Source organism: Plectrocnemia conspersa, unplaced genomic scaffold, assembly GCF_051122295.1.
Source record: "Plectrocnemia conspersa isolate PC_06_02 unplaced genomic scaffold, ASM5112229v1 ptg000001l, whole genome shotgun sequence".
Lineage (NCBI taxonomy): Eukaryota > Metazoa > Arthropoda > Insecta > Trichoptera > Polycentropodidae > Plectrocnemia > Plectrocnemia conspersa.
The window spans coordinates 7,646,254-7,671,685 of NW_028277165.1; the positions used below are offsets into that span (position 1 = coordinate 7,646,254).

Here is a 25,432-nt window from a genome sequence, read left to right on the forward strand (position 1 = left end):
TATTATTTAATATATATTAGTAAGTACTTACGAACAAACTTCCTGATGAATGGCTTGTTCAAAATGCATGGTGTTTACAACGGCTCGCACTTTACCGGCGGAGTTCAAAGCCCAGTAAGGTGTAACGATTTCCATTTTTGACTCACAAGCATCAATCCTAAGATAAAAATGAAAAGATATATCCATTAATATACAAACACAAGTAACATTAATTAAAATTAAGTAATAAGCTCCTGTATTTTATTCCCTATTATTTTTATATCTAGCAACTATTCAGAAAAGAGTTTTGATGAAGCACTATGATAACAATAAACAGAGTCTCACACAATAGCCCGCGACACACCGATGATGCGGTGATTATAGCGGATATTTGAGGGATTTTAAATGCTCAAAAGTAGAGTAAAGTAAAACATGACTGGATTTGCCATGTAAACAGATGACTTATGACTAGACTTGATATGTAAACATAATCATCATTTTGGATAAACCGTTAAAGAAGATAATGACCACATACTTAAAATAAAATACCAGATCCTGATAGTCAGGCTATTACTCAAGATTAAAGAACTTATGACAATTGTTTAAAAAGAGCACATCGGTATTTAACAATTGATTGCCAACATTCAATAACGGATTTGGCACTAGAAGAAGAAAATATTTATACTCAGACCAACCAAAAATATTATTTAGACAACTTTTCTGAAGAACTAAAATAGGATCATTCACTCAATCAGATAGTAAATCTGCACCGATTGAGGATCTACTGTAAATAAATCGATCAAAGTTGTTGTCAAAATGAAATGAATTGGGGAACCAAATACTGTTCAACTTTGTAAACAAACAGTTTTCCAAGACATAAGAAATTATAACAATCGTACCAATCCAAAATGTGAGATGAGCAAACAAATATCTTAAGATTGAATATCAAAACATTGCTTCATTGATCTGCAAATTGATAACAGTGTTACATATAGTTTGAAAAGTAGCTGATCAATCATGCAGCATGAAGGCACAGCAGTAACTTAAAATTATTACCTCACTAGCAACATACACCAGACTGAAACAGGGCACTAACATAATTTTTTTGATTAGTGAATGCATGGAACCCAATAAAATTAGATTGTTTTCATTTATAAGGGGAAATTATAAAACTAATATATGAACAACATACCTTCCAGTGGAATTTCCTTGATTGCTAAATGGTGGGTTTCCGGGCACTTGCGGTCTTGAACTCGTGCCTCTATTACCAAAATCATTCGTTTGCCGTCTCGGTCTCTTGTGTCCATCGGGTAAGTCACTTTCTGAAAATGTTTCTGGAACAACCGGAGCTCTCCGTCTTCCTCTTCCACCAGCTGCAGTCTCAGGAGGTAAACCATACTCTGTATATATTGTAAAGTCACCGTACATTCTTTTCATGAGCGCTTTGTTTTCATCGATGAATGATTCTATGCGTTCGCTAAAAAATACACAAATTAATAAAACATTTAATATTTAAATAATATGTATTTCAACTCACATTGGATAAGTGTTGCCAGCAGTGGGGCAAAATAATTGATGGAACCTCTTGATGCATGGCACTCCACGTATGAGCTGACCTCGTACCTCTAAACCCAGAGCCACCGATAAGGCACTCCATAGTATCTATAACAAAAATGGTAATACTTGTTTATATAGCACTATAAACAGTCAGGATAACTGCAGTATTGACTCACCAATTTCAATAAAAATATTTTCAGCAACATTTTAGATTATATTCTAAACATGTGTTTATGCACTGAATATAATTAATACTGAGTCAATATATCTATTCATTGAAATAAACGATATTAACGTAGGTAAGATTTTATATTTTAATAGGAAATACGTAGCTAATTATCTATAATTAGATACAAAATAGAGCAATTATGATATTTATATTATTAAATAACAATTTATATTTATTAGAGCTAATATATTACCATTCCCATTAAAAAAATCAAAGAACAATACATAAAATGTTATATACTAACCAGTAGTGCTATTTATTATCTCTAGAAAATATAATTTATTCATTTTTATAATATGTAATTCAATTTAAAAAGTGACGGGATGTGTGCACTTGTTTGCTATCGTTTTAATGGTATCGTTTTCGGGGCTTCGGTACCTGTGTGCACTGCACAGGTACCAAAGCCCCGAATAACACATTCCATAGAATAACGACGTCGCAACTTTTATGCTGATAGCTTAATAATATACATTAAAAAATAACAAATAATCTAGAGGTACAGTAATTTAATTCGCAATAAAGTTTCACATCGTTTAAAATGTACATTTATGAAAAAAACATAAATTTCTCTTTGTTGAAGATGTTTTGAATTTCTAAGTAATTTAAATGTAATTTGATGTCAGAATTGTGCAGATGTTTTTTAATATATATTTTATATATTTATAAAAATTATCAGTAAATATCAATCATTATGCACTTTAAACTTCAAGAATGTTTCTCATTTTTTAATCAATCTGAGGCGACATTTGATTTTACTTTATCGCCTCAAATAAAATTCGTTCAATACTTTCTCGACTTACATAACACCGTATGTAATGTCAACTGTTGATTAATGGAACATCGGCCATGAACGGGTTACGAAATGTGAGAAATTCTCAAAATATTTACATATACGTCCGAGATAAAATGGAAAAATATTCCAAAGGCAAATAATTAATAATGACCTCAAACAGTCACAAATTTATATTGCTGACAGTAGAACTCAAAGATATTCACATAGAATTTGTACGTTTTTTAACGTCAGTAATACCAACATGACGATTGAAAAACAATGCCCTTTTAAAACTCATCAAAGTTCAATTGAATGTTGCGTGTTTAAGATTTTACTTGTTCGTCTCGTCAGTGCACCAAGCAAATTTTTGAAAAATGCGAATCACATTAGAGGTCCATAAATAAAATTTTCATACGAAGCGCCGAAGACAATCGTAGACGACCGTGAACCGTAAAAAACTGGAAATTACCGAAATGCGTTCGTTATGCATATCCGATATTTGTCTTCCGGGGGGGGGGGGGGGGGAAATTAGATGACGATAGTCATTTGCGAATTAATTAATCTATCGATTATAATCTGACGTGTGACATTGTATTATACAGGGGGTCTTATAATCATTACTCAAATAAATTAAATGATGCGTTGAAAAAACTTTGCCTCACTGACTTAAACCGAAGCAAATCAAGGTGCCAAAGGAGGGATTGATAAAAGGCATGCGGAGTGAATAAATCGATACCTTTAAATAAGCTTTGATTTAATATTAGCATAATACCCATTAAAAATCCAATGAAAAGCTAAACTAAATAGGTACGTATACGTAAAATTTCTCAACATATGACAGCTAAATCTGACTGTGGAACAATGATGTCACTCTTAACACTAAATTTTTAATCATATGCATAAATTTTTTATTGCGTAAGTTGAAACAATAAGCAAATATTTAATGAGTGTTCAGTCTAAAATCGAGACTTTACGACTTAATGAAGAGTCCAGAATGCGCTGAAGGTTAAAAACAAGTGACGTAATAATTTAAAAAATAGTTTTGGATGAAACATAATTTCTAAAGACTCCAACTATTAGATATTCGAATAGTAGAACTAAAATAAGAATAGCTTTTAAATTATAAAAAACATATTTTAAATAATTAAAATTATAATAAACTATACGTTTATTGTATTTTTAAATTAAAAACGCATTGAATGTTTAATATTTTAAATTGGTTAAGTTCGTGTAGGCTAAGCAGTTTTTTAAATGTACGTTGCTAACCTTTATGGAAAGCATCTTTAGATTAAATAAATTAAATTTTAAATTTTCACAATAGATAAAATCGTTTTATATAATAGTTAGCTTAACTATATTTTTAAATGCTAATATATTACATATAAACATATAGTTTGTCGGTTTAGCTAATTTTCCTATTTTATAAGGCACTAACGAATATATTTTGATTTTTACAATTACCTTGAAATCATTACAAGGTTAATAGATTTTTTTTAAAAAGTCGGACAAGAGTCCTGGCTATCAAAATAAAGTCTGGACATTTATCTAATCTGACTTGAAAGCTAAACAAAATATCTGAAATATAAAGTCTGGAAAAATATACATCCAATCAGAATGTGAACAGGATGTTAAAAGTCCTGGCCAATCCGAACAAATACAGACGTCTAATGTCCCTTTAATTAAACTTCTTTTTTGCACAAACAATTCATGATATATGAGCATTTAAAAATGATTTTGCGCTACCTGTATTTATTTTATAAAAAAAGAACACGCACGTTTGTAGCAAAAACATGACATGATTTAGATATAAATCTAACTAATAAGCTGTAAAATAATACACATATAATTTAAATCCGATATTAATAGATTATAATAAATATTACGTATATATATCATTGATGATACATAATCTAGATAATTTTTATGCTTATTGATTCACTATCTTCACAAGACTTTAATCATTGACAGATCAATGATTAAATATATAAATGACTCTGTTTACTTAACATAAATAAAATTTATTCTATTGCAAGTATCCACGTACGTATTATTATAACATGTAACCTAGATTCAATATGCTTAATATTTGTTTAAATATGCTCAATTTTATAGCCAATCGGTACATTAAATTATTATTTAATTAACATATATCACAACACACACTGATTATGAAATTACACTGAATCACAATTTCCACGACACAATTTATCCGAAAATGGGCAACTTTCTGCATATTACGTCACTGAATTCAGTAAGGGTGGTAGGTGGTAGACAAGGCCGCGTCTACCAAGTTCCACGCCTTAGAAACTAGTGACTTCCCAACAGGGTGATCTTCGTCTTACCATTTTTGGATACAAGTAGGCAACGACCAGGAGTTGCTATATACATTTCGCGGACCAAAGTAAATACATATGATCCAAAGTGGTCCTGTAGTTAAAGATTTATTAGTTTCAATCTTAAAAACCAGTTTTAGTCTGCTACCAATTAAAGAATAATATTAAAAATCAGATTAAGAAAAAACAATTAAGCTGATTTATATATGAATTGAGGTAATAAAAATAACGAATTCGTTACGTAAGCTCTTTTTCTTGCTAATGTGATCACAGATATTTCAATTTTATGTTGTTATTGATTCGTATATACAATATATTCCAAGCAAAAATGAAATTAAAATAAAGATTGTATTTATTAGTGTTTGCATAATATTATAATAAAAATTATTCTTAAGATAATATGGAAAAACTTAATTTGACACTTTCGCTATAATTGCAGCAAAAATGGTTTTGAAATAATAATAATAATAAATGCGAGTTAAAAGAAATTTATAATAAACACGCTGATCTGTAAGTAACGCATAAAGTTAGCCGCTAATGATATAAAACATATTTAATCATGGTTTTAAACTTGGATAAAATAAGAATGAGTTGAACCAGCAACTAGCTTAAGATTAATGTCCAATAATAATTATCAAATATGGATAGAAGATGTAAGACTAGCAAATCAATAAATATATTAATTGCATTTTTTCTATTAGAGCATCATGGCTCTAATAAAAAAATTAAAATATTGATGACTCTTATCGTCTGCTATAAATCATTGGGTAACTGTAATGCATTTCAATGTTTTTGATTAGAATCTTTGGATTATTTATATGTTTATATTTTCATGTGAAATTTAAATTGTCTTTAAAATTGTTAAGTGCTCAGTTGATATGTTTTTGTACAATTTTCTCTTATTGGCTCTAATATTTTCAACTTACATTCCCCTGAGATATGATTTTTTCTGTATATACAAAGCCTAAAAAAATGATATGGAGAACATGAACCAGGGGTTAAGGTAATCCGAAACTATAAAAGTACTATATATTAAGCATTTGAAATCCATCTGAAACGCTGCGAACGTTGAAAATGAAACAGTTCAGTTTTGCCTGAATTTTTAAGCCTAAAAATATTTATCAAATGATGCTAATGCGTAGAACAAACAAAAAAAACGGTTCACTAATGTTTAACGCTTACATATATATTTTTTGTATATATTATATTTTGTGACACGAAGTGGTGCAGGCGTGAAGACATTTTTAATTTGTTCAAGAAAACTGATTTTTTTAGTAAACTCATATAATTTGGTTCCGGGAAAATATTTTTAACCTCTCTATGAAAAACTATATTTTGTAATTTTGGGATCACCCTAAAAGCGTATGAGCTATTTGGGATTTTTAAGAATGAAGTGATTAAACATTTTAAAGGATCAGAGGTATCTTCATAATGCGATGGACGGTGCCAAATACAGAGAATATAGTCGATGCCTAAATATCTACACTGAATCAAAACCACAATGCAAATAATTATATCACTGGCCATTTACTGATTTTTTATTAATCTTACACAGATAGTTTAACTATATATTTATCAGACAATAATGAATAGTCTGTATCCGCCCCGAATCATCGCATTGGCTAGATGACTATGAATTGGAAGAGACGTGGGACTCCTCCAGAACTATCCTTAAATTTACATTGCCAAATCTTACCGATTTTCGAATCACATAATAAAGAGTTAGGTTATTGGTTTATACAATTATAAATCACTTTTATCAAATACTTTAGACATTGACTTCATCCAATGCTACCGCTATGTTTAAATTCCGCTTCCGACTTGGAATTAACGAAAGCTTTTCTTATTAACCTTTTACTCACCAAAGTAATCTATGCTGAATCAACTAAGAAGATTATTAGAAGAACAAGAAAAGCAATTAGTTTTGAAGCAGTAATACGGCGAGAATAGATAAATTTTAAAAACTGTTCAAAAATTGTAAATAAAACTTAGTGTTTTGCAAGATACGCGCAGTAAAAATATTTTTTGTGCTCATTTTCAAACATATAAAGTAAAACCTTTACAAATTGAGAGGCGAATAGTAATGGATTCTAATAATAATGTAACGCTGCATATATTTTCTCGATGCACTCTTAATGCGGACCATAAAATATGGAGTATTACTACTGAGTTAATGGTATTAATACTATAATTAATGCAATCTGACTTTATTGAAGATTACTAAATACCAGAGCAAAATTAATACATTCTCAAGAGCATCTTGGTAACGCCTGAATCTTTCACAAGAACGAAACCAAATCACAAAATGTGGGCAATCAAATTTTAATCGTTAACACGTTAAGAACAATGAACTATTATGCAACAATAACCAGACATTAAATTTAAGCAAGTTTGCCGTATTTTTCTAGTTTTTCTTGTTAATCTCTCTTATCAAAGATCTAAATCACTCTCGGCTTTAGAAGATAATGAATTTTAAGAAATATGCACGTTGTTCATCGATGAGTCAATATTACGTCACCGCTGAAAATTATCAACATTTTTTATCATACGGCAATTACTTTTGTGTGTATGTTATTTTTTTTGCACTAAATTTACGAGATTCCGTGTGCAGATGCTATAAATAATACGTTCATGGGTTAAATCTAGAATACGCTATGACTAACGACTATTTTTTCTTAATCTTCTACTTGGCCTGAAAATACTTCATAATAAGAACAAAAGAGATGCAAATATTAGCACGTAAAAAAATCGCAAACGAAAATTTTACGGGCGATTTGAGCAATTTTCGAGCGAAAGCGGAATACATTATGTACTAAGTTTCATAATCGTGTGAGTAAATGCCGTCCTAGTTTATATTATGTCATTTTTTTCTATAAGAGATCGTTGATATTTCTTTAAGTCTATAGTCTCAATACGTTATGTACATATTCCAGGTCAAAATTGTCATAAGATCAAATGAGTCATGTATAAAAAATCATGAAAAGTTGTTAACCTCTCCTCGAGTTAAAATTAAATCAACGCCATCTTTGATCGTGCAACGAAAATAAAAAAAATATATACAATTTATCACAAATAATGCGTTTATGAGTCAGCAAGTAAATAATTGTAATAATTAAATATTTATTATCGTCATTAAATATGTCACGAGAAAATCATGTTTTATTTTGACCGATAGATAGCGCCACTACCTTTGTAAAAAATAATATATAGACAAATTGTCAATTTCGGCCTTCGCTCAAAAACAAAACATGAACGGTGATTTAATCTAATCGAAATTTGCCATTATAACTGAACCTTGAAATAATTATTTTCTAAAAAGTCATCTATCTAATTTTCTATCTAATATAATGTCGTCAGTTTAAGGATGTTGGAATAATTGACATTTCAACGATTTATATTGTTTTGATTGCCTTGATTTAATAATTATTATGACTTTTTAATTTATTTTTTCTCGTTAGGGTTAATTTCAGCTCTCCTTTTAAAATAATATTTAAGGATATTTTTATATACATATATGAAAATTCATTTAAATAAATAATAATATCTAATGAATAGTATCTCCTTGCATTATAAGACGACGGCTTTTGAACTAGCAGGGTATTTAATATTATGGTATCATAAATGTATGCAATTAAGTTAAAATGTTGTTTTTAATAAATATTTTAATAATATAATCCTTAAACTCGCGCACTTAATTACCGCAACCACGACAATAATAAGGATGAACATGACAAGAGAACCACAAATCCAAATCCACATATACCCTCCGATGCAGAAAAAAAATCTTTGTTGCGAAACGGTCGCGGAAACAATATATCACCGGACGACAAAATGCACCGTTTAGCCAATTTATCCCGTTGCACAATTCGACCTTCGAAAGATGTCCATCAAGCAAATGTCACTTTCTAGAGGCATGGAAAATTATTCTGGGCCCCATGACAAAAAAGTCGTAATATATTTTTTGAATGAATATTAATAGATACGAGCTAACAGAGATTTATTTAAAGTATGTGTGGTGCTTTTTTAATATTTATATTCCATAAAAATTCATAGTATTTTATTATATGACATGCATTTTTCTGGCCAAATTCAAGGAGTTCCTAGTTTAAAATTCGCGTGGGATCATCATGAAACAGTGACAGCGTCGATACGATTTTATTGCTTTTGACGTGAATTTTTGCCTTCTGAGAAATGATAATTATTTTTGCGCTCTCCTATTGCCCAAAATTTGGTTTAAATATACTTTAATCAGCCAGATATATATATATAAGGATAGCTATCATATTTTTAAAACATAGTGTTATATTGAAATGCAGGCAAACTATGGAGCAATATGTGAGATTCGACGTCTGTCTGTACTTCTTCCATTTATTTCCCTCTGAGAGATGAGTTGACTTAGTTTGGACTTGAACTAATGAAAGTTGTAAATCTATAATTATTTTTCATTAGGTTAGGTTTGGGTTTGAACAGCAAATGGACGTTTCGCAACTGTCAAATTGAGTAACATAGACATTTTAATAAATCACTAGCGCATCAGTTAAAATCTATTTTCGCTAGTAGAAATATATATCTACTGATGAAAATGTATTTGTACTTTACTACTGAAAAATACACATTCACTGTAAAATGTATACATTGAATGTATGTAAAAATGGAAAAGTTGAAATTATATAATTTTCCTAGCCACTGCCAGATAAATTATATTTTCACTGATAAAAATATATATCTATCGGTAAAAATATGATTTCACTAAAATAATATTTTAAAGCATATTTTTGGGATAGATTTAAAACTATTTTTTAGATATTCTTTGAGGTGGCTAGCTTTTTGCTATATCTAAAAACTACCTAACTACGCTTTTGATCGACGCCCTTAATTTTTAAGACTGCTAGGTGTCGACTTTGACCTTTAGTATTATATGATACTAGTCAATCAGAAAAATATCAGTCCGACAGGAATGTATTCGCCCACCTACTGATCTCGAGTTCAAATCTCTTTTCTTTGGTTGATTGTTACGCTGCAAACAAGAGTAGTTTTTTTACATTCTAAAAAATATAATTTTTCATTCTGGCATTGAATATAGTCAATATTAAGATAATAGTATTTCCAATTGATTGATTTTTAGTTCATTGCTAGATTTTTTATTTAAAATCGTTTTATAATTAGGGTTATACAACTATAATTATATAGCAACATGGATCATAAATTTTACTGATTAAATAAAAAAAAATAATAAAAATATCATAAGATGACGTACGAGCTCTGTGAATCGAGAAATAAAGAACTAGGCATAATTTAATGTTAAAATCGATAAGGGGAGGCAATTTCCAATTAGATAGCAAACCGAACATAACATATCCATGAGTTTGATACAGTTATTTCAGCGCTAAGAAATTCATTATTAAGACTATTTCATTCAACGTTACTTGATGGCTTCAACTGGCCATGGAGTTTAAACTGTTTTGGTTTTTTTATATAGCCGCTTCATACTTTTGCTGTAGTGGCAGACATGCATCACTTTACTTTTTATCTCTTCACTACTAAAACTGTAAGAGATTAATTTTACTGTGATTTATGTTTCAAGTGCCATCATATCACATTGTATTTTCCATCTATACTTAAAAATAACGCTAATATACAGCGCAATTGAGCAACGCTTAACTTATTTATATACATATGTATAATATATACTAAACGCACAAATTTTATGGAACATTTGCAATCATTTTTTAATGCGATAATGATTACAGAAATCGCACTTTCTACCATCATCGCTTATTTTAATCATAAATGTGATTAATCATAATGACATTGCTTAAATTATACTCGTACGTTAAATATTAAATCATGAATGATATGATTGATAAAAATTGTATATATTTATTTATTGTATCGATCAAAAGCAAATACTAATTATATATTAATTTTAGTTTAAAATACATATTCGTATTATGTAAGCATGACACAATTATATAAATATTGTATAAATACATAATAACATTAAATAAAGACCGACAGAAAAACGTTAAACGCCTAAAAAATATATTCCTAAATTTTATTGACATAATATAAGTTCAAAGTGCAATATTTTCGCAAATACAATTCGAAATTCTTTAATTCATTTTCAGCTTAAACCAGGAGAACATCACAAAAAATACTATATAATCTTAGAATAAGAATCGAAGAACAGATATGCTATAAATAAGATATGTTTCACATAGAAACAGTCTACGAGTTATACAATACTCTCACATTTTTTACAAATAAATTGATCGCCTGTTTATATATTGTAGACTGGTCCAGCTGAGTTAAAAAACTGACACTGTCAGAAAAAATATTTTTATAAGTCAAGGTCTCGCATTAGCTCCTTTTTCGTGTCTAGAATAGTGATGCTGGAAGACCAGCAGTGGCTTCGATCCAGTAACTCCAAAGATAGATGTCTAATACATGAAATAATAGCTCAAGCTAAAGCCTAACATTCTAGCAAAATTGACGCTAATAGTTCGAAAGGTGAAGGCCTACACTTGTAATAAATAAAGCTTCGGTTTGAGTAGTATAATTTGAATGAAAGGAATCATAAGCCATATCTTAAATCTTTACTGTACTTTTTCTTTATATACATTAACATATCTAAGATTCATCACATCAATTAACCGGTTCACAACACATTTTTTTAAATGCTTTTGTAATCTATACCAACGCCTCTTTTCGTCACTAAACTGTAACCATAAATAATAATATACAAAATTGAATTTGATATTTGTACAATGAAACAATATTTTTATTATTATGGTAAAATTTAGTTTGATTATGTATTACTAGATTCTAAAACTGAAGATGGCATCCAATTTGTTTCTTTATCTTGTTTTTATCGCCATGTAGAGCAAAAAAACAGCTTTTTACCATGAAATTAGTTCGCCAAATAGAGCAAACTTAAACTTTTTACCAAAAAAGTAGCAAGCATCAAATTATTTTTTGTTTAAATTCAGATATTTTTATTTTACCTTAAACTAAAACTAATTTATTAAAATAAAACTACATTTACCTTTTATTTGATTTTGCTACAATATCAAAAGAATTTTCATGTACTGAAGTATTAATATCTTCTAGTTTCTCAATAATAATATAAGAATTGAAAATCTCGTTACTTTATGTATGAGCGATCCAAAAGAAAGATTTTTCACCACACGCGCCTAGTTCGTACGTACGTATTGCAAAAAATTGTAAGAGTATTTTCTAATCCCCTAACTACACGCACCCAAATAGCACGTTCCCAATTTTCCGTGTTATTGGGAGTCTACTGTAGTTAGTTTTAGATCCGATTTTTCACATCGTTTTCTGTTACTCATATAAATGCGTACATTTACATCTCAACGGGCAAAGTCTAATTTCTAAGTATGTTGAGTCAAAAACTCATTTGAAATTTTTGATATGAGAAGCCCGAGAACTAACAAAAATTGTGAACTTTGTGAAAAAAATTGGAATATATTTGGAGTATTCTATAACCAAAGTTAATACATATTACGTAATGGAAAAAATATTGACTAATATGTATAAATATAATTTTATGGTGAAACAGAAAAGGTACACATAAATTTGAATATAATTTTAAATAATAAATATTTTTTACTACTTTATCTAAGCTTTGTGTGATGTCAAAATTCTTCAGATTTTAAAAAATATTTACATGTGATTAGAGTGAGTGGGAAGAAATGGACGTGCAGAACGCATGTAACTTACGCCCTTATCTTTCACTCATTCTCGTCACTTAACACGCGAGCGAGCGAAAGGGAAATTATCTCACCGTACGCGCCTGCACCTAATAATCAGCGCTTGCGTTCCCGAGTATTGTCTGAAGTACAGCATGCAATAACAATAGTATTAGATAATATTCTAAATGACTTAAATAAATAAACTTACGACATAGTTAAAATACTTATTTTTATCTATGACATTAGGTAATTTGAACTAAACGCACGTGCAGTTTCTAGACCTAATATGGTGCATTTAAGAGTAAATCCTCTTCTTAAAGATGGACACGATGCGATAGCTAAACACAAGTGGATCAACATTGTGACATGGCGTGGCCGGCCGGGCTGTCGCAAGACATCTGAGTTCGTGGTGGATATTGGAGGATGATTCGGCGGTGGGGGTCTTTCAAACGCCGTGGGAAGTGAAAGTGATGAGAACGGCCGTGTGACCAAATCACCTGTGCTTCTTATTTATGCATGTAAACAGAAGAAACGCGTGCGATTGCTGACGTTTCTGTGAGGTGGACCCAAAAACCAGTTTTGTGTGAATTACCTCACCCACCGGATGCTGGTTTCGACGGAAGACAGCCTGGAAATCGACTTGTATCCGCTGGTGATGATCTGAAACGATCTACAATGACCTTCTCGAGCTTGAGACTCAGATTGGGCTATGCGGGTCAAGGCTGGGAGTTCAGAGATTTTATTTATTTATTTATTTCGTAAATATACGTACAGGGCCGCCAGCTTCATGCTAATGCGTCCTGCTCATGAAAAAAATATTATATATGTTACAGTGCATGTGTATAACCAGTAAAGTTATATTTTCACTAGTGTCTCATGAATATATTTTTACCAGTGGATATATATTTCTACATGGAAAAATTTAATTTAACTAGTGAAATTATTTGCGAAAAATCCATTTTATGTTTATATTTTTTTGTAATAATTTTGCTGCTAATGAAGTTGATACTTATAAAATAAAACATTGGTTACTAAATATAAATTTTAAATATAATATATCGTCACCTCTTTAAATGCTAGGCGACTTACTAGCGAAAGTTTTACCTTATAATATATATTTTATGGTTAGGGTTTTTATCAGAGCATAAGAATCGTTGTTTTTGTGTTTTAATGTCGAATGCATGTGACTTTACAGCCAAAATAGACGCCGGAAAAGCTGGTAACAGTTTTATTAAGCATATATATAGAATATCGCATGTGTATAGAAATTTAACTGCTGATATCAGAGATATCTGATCTTGAAAGTCGCAGAGAATCGAATTGAATTATAGTCAACCATGATCTATCGTAATAATGCTAGACGATCTGCTCATGTGTCTTATGCTGCGACTTTAATGGGCCCTCCGTCTATCCGTCTGTCTCTCTGTGACCAAATGTCATATTTTTTTATATTGCTGATTCAATGGCATCACTTTTTGCACACACACGAATATGTTTACGCCTTAAAAATGAAAGTTACAGCTGACCACTATCGGCGATCGTTAACAAGATGCTAAAAATAACAATAGTCCTTTTACGCAGGGTAAAACGCATTGTCTATCGCGCATCCTTTTTCACACAAAACTGTAGTTTTTCTAGTACTTATGGGTGATTACAAGCGATTAAAGTCTCAGGACGGATGTACTAATAGGTGGTATGTGAAATATTAACAATTATTAACGCAATTATTTAGTCTCAAGCTCTCTCTCTTCCTATTATTAAGCAAGTTAGGCGAGGCTTTCAAAACGAGTTGATATTGCTTTTAATTTGTTCGAAATAATAGTAAGAATGACCTCTAAATAATTATCATTGAAATTATTCTATATATTGTACTACATAGCAACACTACAATTAATCCGTACTATGCAAATATTAACATATGCTTATTATTGCATCGAAAAAGATAGAAAAAGACAATCTGATTTTGCTCTGACAGACACAATAGAGATCGATAAATTGATAAGCTTGATAAGTATGTAAATAACTACATAATAGTATAAGTAATGTCACTGTGAATGTGTATTTTTCATTGAAGTTATATTTTTACTATGATAAATATTATTTTACCAACTGCTTAAGTGAAATCACTGGTAGATACATATTTATACTAGCGTTATTATAATTTAAATAATAGGCGCTAGTGAAATTAATAGCTATGTAAATAGATTTAACACCTCTTTTGTAAATTTTTTAAGACTTGTGACAGTAGAATGAGTAGACTTAAAAATCATGTTACTAGCAAAAAATTACTGAAAAGATATATTTAAGTCAGAAAAAAAATCAAGAGCGTCGTTTAAACATGTATTAGGCGGTTGGAAAATTAATAATACCGATTCCAACCGCGTGCTTGTTGGCCGATAACCGTTACACTTAAAACTTGCTCTTAACAACCAACTTAGTGGCTAATATTTTTAATAATATTGTGTATATAGTTATTCAAAATAATTTGTGCTTTTACAAAAATCTGTAAGTACAAAATTTTTCAAAATAATATTAATAATAGTATTTGGATTACTTTTTTTAATTTATAGCGTGAAATAATACTTATTAAAAGTATTAAATATAGATTAAGAGTGATATGCTAATATCTGAAAATTGAAAATGATCACAATTTTTATTAATCCAAAACCGGTAATGAATAAGTAAATATGTACTACCTGAGTTAATCATATATTTAGTAGAGGATTTTTCATAATTTTCATTGTTGATAATTAAAAATGGCAAATATTTTGCCTAATCATAAATGAAGATACACAATTAAAAATTTCATTAGTGTTACTATTCTATTTTAACGAACTAAGTTATTTTATGTAGCTCAAAAACTTGAATTATATAACATTAAAAAAATATTATAATTGCGAATCGGATTGGCATCTAGTCTTATCACTACAAATTTCATTAATATATTTTTACGATCTTATCTACTGCATTCCATATCGTTGTGTTGTATGTACTTATTATCTGACTGATAAAGTAATCACATTGTGTCCTTGAGTTTATCCATTTTCTAGGGTTTTTCAAAATAGGTGGAAATTTTATGTACTCAATAGTATAAGGTAACTCGAATTTGACACATTCCATAGTTACCTTTCTGTATTGGTTACAAAATGAGAAACGATCTGGCGCATTGAGATATTAGCCGGCGTAAACAAATAAATCCCTACTTGACACGATGACAGTTCTTGCGACCAAGTAGACACGATTGGAAGAAATATGACCAAATGGGATCGTGTTTAGTTCATAGAGACCTTAGAGATATTATAATTTCGTCCATATATTACAAATTATTTACATTTATATGAGATTAGCTAAAAGTGTATTGGAAAATCATAATCTTATATAATAATTTTAAATATATAGTAACCACGGGTATTAAAAAAAATAGTTCGTGATATAATGCTTCTTGTAATTATATTCAAGTTAACTATTTATTAATATTAATGTTAAAAAAGATTGTAAGAAAAAAAAAATTAAGGACTATTGAGATTATACTATTGAAATTTATTTAAATAATTTATAAGAAATATAAACTACTTTTATGTATAAGTAATAAAAAAAGCCAGTGTTCGTGCCAGATGTTTGAAAATATGCATACTTTCTCTGAATATCGAGTGTATTTTAATAGTCGACATTTTTTTGCAATTTTTTATTATTCTAACCGGCCGGCGGTTTTATCTTTGCTTTGGTGATCTAAGAACCCGCTTTGATGAAAATAAATTACGCATGCTATGCTAGAAATCAAATTTAAACACTTATGGCATAAAGTTATCTTTACGATAAACCAATAGCATAGCCATTACTTCGACTTTTATTAAATCTCTGAACTGTTTTTCTCAGTCAAATTTCTCAATCACTCGACTGAGTAACAATTCTTGTAACATTATCGTCTATGTCGCATAGTTATCGCCAACTTATAACGATCAAACACACATTGTTACGGATCGGTTGTGTGTTGTTGCTGTTAATGCTTGTCGTTCGTTTTCGCAACGCGACATCGTTTCGCACCTAATTGCGAATTGCCGTGTAAAAATGGTGAAAGCACGCCGCGGCGCAAATAATAAAAGAGAGAAGTGAAAAAATGTGCAAGGTGCACTAAATAATCTCGTTCGTATGCAAAAGGCGGCGTAACGCAATAACGCAATAATTCGTCATTAATTGGTGCAAGCCGCTTATTGCGATTTGCTTTTGTCAAGTGAGCAAGTGCACCGTAAGCATGATACTGGCTGCAGTTGCTGTTGCCCAACACCGAATGAGATATGGATCACAAAGAAACTCGGTCAATTATTTCTCCGAATGGCACCTACCCACTGAGTGCACCGGCTCGACCTTTGTTTCGCACGCCTAGATCGATTCTAGATCGACAAGTCCCTTTGGACGGTGCGAAAGTACTGTCGCAACAGTTAACTATTGTCCGCGTGCGAAGTTGCACAAAACTCTTCCGTGTAATAATTCATAAGATAGTGATCCATGGCAAATAAAATCTTACAGTTATGATTTAACAAGCTTTCTCAATACATGTGCTACACATACCTTCATACTAAAACACAGTAAATATAGTGGCGTACAACTAAAAGAGATCATTCCATATGAATTGTTCTAACTACCTGTACCTCTCGTACCTGGTACGTTTATTGAACACCGACGTCATAGCTGCTACGTCAAGAATAAGGGATGCAATCAGGGTAATATAGCCGCTGAGCAAAGCAATAATGTCGATACCTCCTTTATACACTATAATAATGTGGGGGACCACACAAAGGCGCTCGATTGTGGTGGATCTTATTTAATTACTATGACCATAAATATCTGGTTACAACTAAAAAAAGGTTCCCTCATAAATAATACACAAGAATTCTCCGGTGCATTGAATCAATATTTTTTGTTACGAAACGGTCACGAGAAACAATATATCACCGCAAGACAAATAGCACTATAAAGCTACAACATTCCCGTTACACAATTCGATCTCAGAGATGTTCATCAAGCAAATGTTACTTTCTAAAGGCGTATACTTAATTCGTTGTTCTAAGAAGCGAGCGCAACGATTGTCTGGATGATCGTTGCATAATTGTGAGGCCTGAATACATAATACTGGTCTCCAGGGAGGACCTTTCAGACTCCGGCAGACACTCGAAGGACTAGCAGACGCGCCCCCACCGACAGACGCAAAGATATTTATTTATTAATTTATTAAAATTATGACCATCGTGAAAACAAGTAAACCTAATGCGTAACGATTGCCAAAAGTATAAAATATATTACAATTTTAAAATACATACAAATTCATATACGAGCTCACACACACACACATACACAAGATAAAGAACATACACAAATCACCTGAACAGGTGTGCATTGTCCCACACGATTTGAACCAAAACTTCATATGTGCGCGAGAAAATGTCAATATCTCTATGCACAGTATTGAGCAGACGAACGGCCTTTGCCAGAGAAGAGTTGGCAAGTGCTCCAGTCCTAGACTTTACAGGCAAGAACAGTGGACGCGACCGAGAACTATCTGAAGCCCACATTTCCCAAATTTTCGAAGCCAGCGCTCCCATAATAAAACCACTGGGAAACAAGAACAGAGAATACCCGTATTCCTTCAAGTATACATATCGAAGGAATTTACGCTGTACTTTTTCCAGCTTTAATTCATTACATTGCCCCATTACGCCTGGAATAGAGCTTGTTTCTAGTATGCTGCGGACTAGAGCATCGTAAAGAGTGCGCAATACTAAAGTATTCCTAAAGTAGCGCGCATTTTTTAAGATAAAACCAAGCATTTTTAATGATTTTCTGTGAGTTTCTGCAATGTGCTGGCTAAATTTCCAACGTTCTTCGAAAGTCACACCTAAATCTTTAGTAAAAGAAGCCCTGTCTAGAATATATCCACCGAGATGGTGGGAATATTTTGCCGGCATTAACGACCTAGAAAATTAAATTTTGTGACATTTCTTTACACTGAAAGGCAATTGGTTATAGCAAGCCTACTTCCATAAAAAAAATATAACCTGAGACTCCCGAACACGATCGTCACAACAAGAGGAACTGATTAGCACTGTCATTGCCACCTACAAGACCCTGAGGATCTTCCACTCACACACGCCCTGCGCCAGCTTCTCCACCACCGCTCGGAAAAAATGTTACTCGCCCATCTCAATATATGTAATATAATCCAATAAAATTCTCACTAGTTTCCACCTGCGTCTAACTGGCTGCGAAGTCACCCCAAAGGGTTAGAATTTCGAAAATAAAAACACAAATTTAATCTATACTTCCTCTTGTATATGTTACAGTGAATGTGCATTACCTGTGAAAATATACATTTTTACTAGTGAAAATATAATTTCCGACAGGTGCAACTGAACATATGTCCTGCCCTTAACTGTCATTTTCCCGATGGTCTACAGTTGTAAATACCACTTAAATTATGTACACCACCAGTGTATTTAATTTAAAAAATAGTTGTAGGGTGCCACTAAGGTTCTCAGTTATTCAAATATTAAATAAAAAATAGATGAACTATTCGTATTTTTCTCATTTTTACCACTATTAGTTTAATTAACCAATTAGTGCGAAAAATCAATTAATTTACTGTAAAATGTTATTTAGTTCTAGTAATGGCGAATTGCAAAATATTTAAAATATATTTAGTCAAAGTATTTTATATGAAATTAAAAATAATTGAATTTTTTTTTAATTTCCATACAATTTTCGATAAGATTATCGGCTTAGGAACCATTGATAAATATTTTAACGATTTTTGATCATTTTTATAAAAAAATTAAGAAAAATGTTTGCTTATATTGTCAATTACACAAATAAAAAGTGTTAGTCCCAGTTTTATTAAGTGTTAAAGTCCTATCTATTGCAAAGAAAATAAGCGGTTTTTGAATAAAAGACATTTATTAAAGAAATATACAAAAATGAAATTTTTGCAATTGCATGTTTATTTATTATTTTTTGTTTAATAATAATACTTAGTATTTTCACTATCGTGACGCATTGGGGTAACCTTTTGAGTCATGATTATCTAAATTTAATATAAAAATATGAATTATTACTATAGATGCATAAAGATACATGATTATATTTCTTACATAGAATACATTTATATATATTGTATATATATATATATATATATATATATATATATATATATATATATATATATATATATATATATATATATATATATATATATATATATATATATATATATATATATATATATATATATATATATATATATATATATATATATATATATATATATATATATATATAATTAATATATATATATATATAACTACGTAATTAATATTAGTAATAAATTCAAAACTACGATCATTAATAAATTAAAAAATTTAACATCTCATGCATTCATGTATTTGAGACAAAGCGGAAACATAATATCTATATATTGTCAAATATAAAACGCGTCCTTGTCACTAAAACGCATATCAAAAAATAAACATTCACTTTAAACGATACCGTCTATATTTACTTTATTGATAATTAAAATATATAACATATTTTTTTTATATAACTATAAATATTAATATTGATAACAAGTTGCTTATCTAATTGATTATAAAATCTTTTAATTGATTGAAATAACAAACATGACCAATGCCATTTTCTGCATGACCAAACTGACGGTTGGCATTGGATCGAAAATGCTCTTTAATAAATTCACTACAAAGCGTTCTAAAAAAATGATTGTATTTATTATAGTCGTATCCTATGGTATAGATCGAACGATATAATTAAAGTGATTACATCGAAAGGTTACTTTAGTAAGAGAAGAAATTGGTACGAGGTCCGCGAAGGTCAAATTACGCGAGAATGAGTAATATATTGTTTATAAAATCTTATAACGTGATTAAATTTTTGATATATGATGCACAATAGCTTTATTAAGGTCATTTTTAGTATACTATCGAGTTTAGGTATTAAACTAGTTTTTCTGCGAGTTATGATATATTTTCATTTAATGATCATAATCATCATAATGCACTTGGTTTAAATTATTTAGTTTATTGAATGTATTACTTCATAGCTTTTGATTGTATTACATTTAATAATCTAAAAATAAAATAAAAAACTATTAGCATAATATTTTAAGCAACTCATTAGGTCTAAATATAATTAAATTGAAAATTATTTTTACATCTGTGTATCGAATAATTATTTTGAAGTATCACTGAATATATATATTATTTTTACCAAGAACTAGTACTTATAATATGAACAGAATACAATCCAGATACTTCCGGTACACTTTAAAGTACTGATAAAAATCTTCGGATTTTTAAAAATGTATATATATAAATTGAAGTAACACCGACTGCATTTTGCCACAATAATAAGATAATGCGTGTTTTAATAATTGATTTAAAAATCGAAATTTGTGTAGAAATTCATTAAAATTTGAATAATAGATTGCAACATAAAAAATAATCAGTATTTAAAAAAAAAACATTTTGTGACATATTTCTGTAATTATTGCTGTATGGTATAGCAAGTCAAAATCTTCATCTTCAATTTCAAACAAAAAAATTAGTGACAAAACTGGCTCAATAATATATGATCAATTGAGCCTTATTATTCACCATAAAACTTTGTGGGAAATATCTCAATCTATCATATATTATTGAACCAGTTCTGTCACTAATTTCTTTATTAGAAATTGAAGACGAATATCCTGACTTGTTATAACATACAGCAATTTGATGGTTTTATTGCAATTTTTTTGAACTCAGAGGGGCGATTAAATTTTTTTCAAATAAAAGACTAACTCTCTTGTTGCAGATATTATGGAATTTCTTACCGAATTATAATGAAAACTACAACGAGAAACAGCGCTCAAATATTAAGCTTTTCGATGACAACCGGCGTAAATTTCTCATGATATTAATAAAATAAAAATAAATTAAATATTTACTCTGAAGGTCTAGCTGTAGCAGCTTTTTTAAAATCCTAATGCAAGTGCAGAGTGAATTTTGATTTACTAAAATCCATTTAACCGCACAATTAAAAAAGTAGTTAATCTACAAAAATAACGAGCAAAAAGCAAATTCCAAAAAAGAAACAAAAATAAAGTAAAATTGTCTAAATGTGGGGGACCCGACAAAGCCGCGCCGGCCAATCCCGCGCCGACATAGCCGCGCAAGACAATCCCGCGCAATACAACCCCGACATTGCCGCGACGATAAAGCCGCGCCGACATTGCCGCGCAAATCAAAATTATAAAAATGAATAAAATGAAAGAAAATGATTTTCTTAATTCTAATTATTTTGTTTTGTGGACAGCTCTATCACTAGTGATTCGCTTTTTGAACAGTTAGTCATAGATTGGATGATGCTGGACAGTTACAAAATATACTGAAATGAAAATAAATCAATACAATATCATTAAAAAAAGGTTAGGTTGTTTGGTTCTACAGTGAAAGTCGGCGCGAGCGGTAGCGAGACGCCTCCCTATTTGTAATTATTAATAAATAAAAAACATGTTATAAAATGAATTTTGTTTTGACTTTGCGCGGCTACGTCGGCGCGGCTATGACGGCGCGGCTTAGTCAGCGCGGGATTGTCCTGCGCGGCTTTGTCGGGGTGCCCTAAATGTGTCTGTCAATTACGATTATGTAGTGTGAAAAGACTTTTTAAAGGTGATAAAATGACAATTTTATGTCAGCATTAAAATATGGCAATTTACAATAACTTTTGACGATAGTAAGTTAAAAATTTCGAGCCCCAGTTTGATGAAATGTTATCTCAAAAAAGCAAACTATATTGTTATAAGTAAAGCTTATTACTAGAGATTAATATTTTGAGCAAATTGTTATAAATGCTAAAATTAGGCTATGCCAATGTATAAATCTTAGACATAAAATATTGATAACAATAATAATTTTGTAACTAAAAACCATTAATTATGTAGTATATTAATTTAGCAGAAAATTTTCAAAACTTTTTTAATTAAAATCTGAAAACAGCAAAAATAAATCAGTGTATATATCTATATAATATATCATGATAAACATGCATATATGTTTTCTTACGATGCACTAGTAATTATAGATTTTTAATAACAAAATACATATAGTATAAAACTTTCAAGTACAAAGTATATGCTATTATGTATTGCTCATGCACGTACTCAATATTAAAATGAGAGTACAATCGATGCCTGATTATAGTCCCATTCCAATCCACCCACAAGTTCCTGTCTGTGAATTGAACTCGAGCCTTCCAAGTGACTAATACGCGACCTTTAACTACGATCTTTGCAGACGCAATTTTTTTGCACAAACTTGTCTACCAGAAACGGCGTAAAGTCACTCTCACAAGTCAATATTACATTTAATCGGTGCCTTATCAGCGACTGTTGAGACCTTGAGTAAAAGAGAACGGTCCACTCGGGTAGTTATCAGTTATCTTGTCATATCGCGCGTGCCAATCGTGAGACGGCGTTGTTTATCTGCTACCATTTTTTTTCGCTAACACTATGGAATCTAGCCAATTTACGGATCGAATCTGTTAAAAATGGGAAGGCATTAACGGGAGCGAAACGGGTTGGGGGATTGTGCAAAAGGCAAATCTGGTCACGATCGGCCAGAGGCACGAGGCAAATTATTGTTGTCTACCGAGACACGCACGCGAATTACCTTTGCCACTTTCGATCGTTAACTGTTAACGATTATGATATTCGTCTTGTGAGGCGCTTAGTTCCAGATGTTCAGAACGGAGGGAAAAATATATAATTGAACTGAATACAATCGAGATCGTATCTTTCTGAATAGATCTATATAGATAGCCTTGTAACTCATTTACAAGTTAAATGTATATGAATTTAGTTAGATAATTAAATGGTTTAAAGACTATTAAACTATTAGTAAACAAAAAGTGACATTTAAATAAAATTAAGGTATATCATCAAGTACCAAATGGATTTAAATCCATTTAATTGAATAAAAAATGAATAGTCGTAGACAACTTCTCAGTTTGATATTTATTTCTCAGAATAGACAAATTTAGTTGCTCTTGAAAAAACAATTGTAATACAAAGTATTCAATGTAATCAAAATTACTTTAGCTACTAATCTTCCATTATACATTTTTTTTGCTGTATGTATTTTTATTTAATTTAAAAATTTAATATTGCAATTATTCTTGCAAAATTTGTGAATAAATATTTCATATTACAAAAAGATCAATACTTTGATGTCACGAATAATATTTGAACGATTTTAACGAATTAGTTATTCTACAATTTAACTTAATCAGCTCATTTTTGATTGCTAGTAATATTCCCAAATATTCAATCGTTATCTTCATTATATTAAATCTCTTCTTGGAATAAAATATCAGCGATTACTCGATTACGATATTGATCATATTATTAATTAAGGTCTTTATATAATAACACACCGTGTTTTAACTAACTGTAAATTTAATTTGGGTATTTTATCCCAATAATAATTTAGCAATAAGTCGGTATTTAACCGATCTGGATATCTTAAATGGTTGACTGACTGATTAATAAATATCAGTCTTACATTATCGTTAAAAACATTTAAGCTTAATGTTATGAACATATTTAGTGGATTTAAGACAAATCTATTGTGTTAAATATCATACCAGATAAATCCTAAAACTATTTTTAAGCAATTACATCATAAATTTATTTATCATAGTTAAATATATTTTTAAAATGCTATCTTAATAAGTCATAAAAAATAAATTTAAAATTAAAATCATGATACGATAAAAATAAATAAGATAGAAAAGATCTAAATCGGACATCGTGTTTCATACATTATATAATATTATTAGTTTCAATAGATTCTAATCAACAAAATGCCACCTTTGTTTTAGGAGCATAATCAAATTTCTGCTCACCTGAAAATTATAACAACTAAAGTTAATTTAAAATCCTGGAAACTAAAGTTAGCAAAAGAATAATTAAAAATCGTTTTCCAAACATTTTGCGATAAGCTTAAAAGAGTCGCTGAGGTTAATGAAAACATAAGATCCATTAAAGAAACTTCACCGGATTTACAGTATTCAACACAATATGTAAAATAATAACACCGGGACCCGAAAAATGTATAACTATAGTAACATGCTTAACATAAACATGAATTAGAACCTATGCGTTCTACTATCATTAATCATTTGCCATTCATAAAAATGCGCAAAATTTTTTTCTAAAATTATCCAGATAGTAAATGTAAGTTGAAAATGTAATAAAACATTTATTAAAATTACTTTAAACCATATTTTTAAATAATTTTATACTTAATTTGTAATTTAAAATTTAGCATATTTTGCTAACTTACTGTAAATTATAAAAACAAATATAGACGTTTTCGTAGCAATATAGAAATATTGCAATTTATTTTCGACTTTTATAAATTTATTTAGTTATTTTTGGCTGATTGCTCAGTTAAATCATTATTAACTTATCACAATTCTAGTCGTATTTTTCAAACAGACAAGCGCGCAACTAACAAGGTCTTTAAAAACCAGTAAAAATTTCGTAATTTGCGTAAATTTGTGATCATACGACAAAAAAAATGTAATACGCTTGCCGCATTTAAATTTTAATTGATCGCTTATGAATTCCATTATATTATATTATCTGTATAGTTTGTTTGTGCATGGAAACACGATATTATACGATTCATTGTCGCAATCGCGAACGAGTCATGAAATTTCGAAGAAATTCAATACAAAGTGTCGTCATCGTCCTCCGTTCTCTAAAATGTCGTCGATTTGAAAAAGTAAAAACGTGGACGAACTT

General features: G+C 30.1%; 1 protein-coding gene across 2 annotated transcripts in view; it reads right to left on the reverse strand.

The window, feature by feature from the left end:
• The window catches only part of spz3 (Spaetzle domain-containing protein 3), a 53,841-nt gene that overhangs the window by 1,082 nt on the left and 27,327 nt on the right, over positions 1–25,432 (reverse strand). Inside the window, exons 1-4 of one of the 2 annotated variants that reach the window (XM_088192890.1) lie at positions 1,713–1,852; positions 1,517–1,641; positions 1,172–1,456; positions 32–157 (exon numbers count right to left, since the gene is read on the reverse strand). In XM_088192890.1, coding sequence (XP_088049016.1) covers positions 32–157; positions 1,172–1,456; positions 1,517–1,641; positions 1,713–1,742 — 566 coding nt within the window. In that variant the 5' untranslated portion in view covers positions 1,743–1,852. Of the gene's footprint in view, positions 1–31; positions 158–1,171; positions 1,457–1,516; positions 1,642–1,712; positions 1,853–25,432 lie in introns of those variants that run through there. The other variant, XM_088192882.1, reaches the window with a different exon arrangement.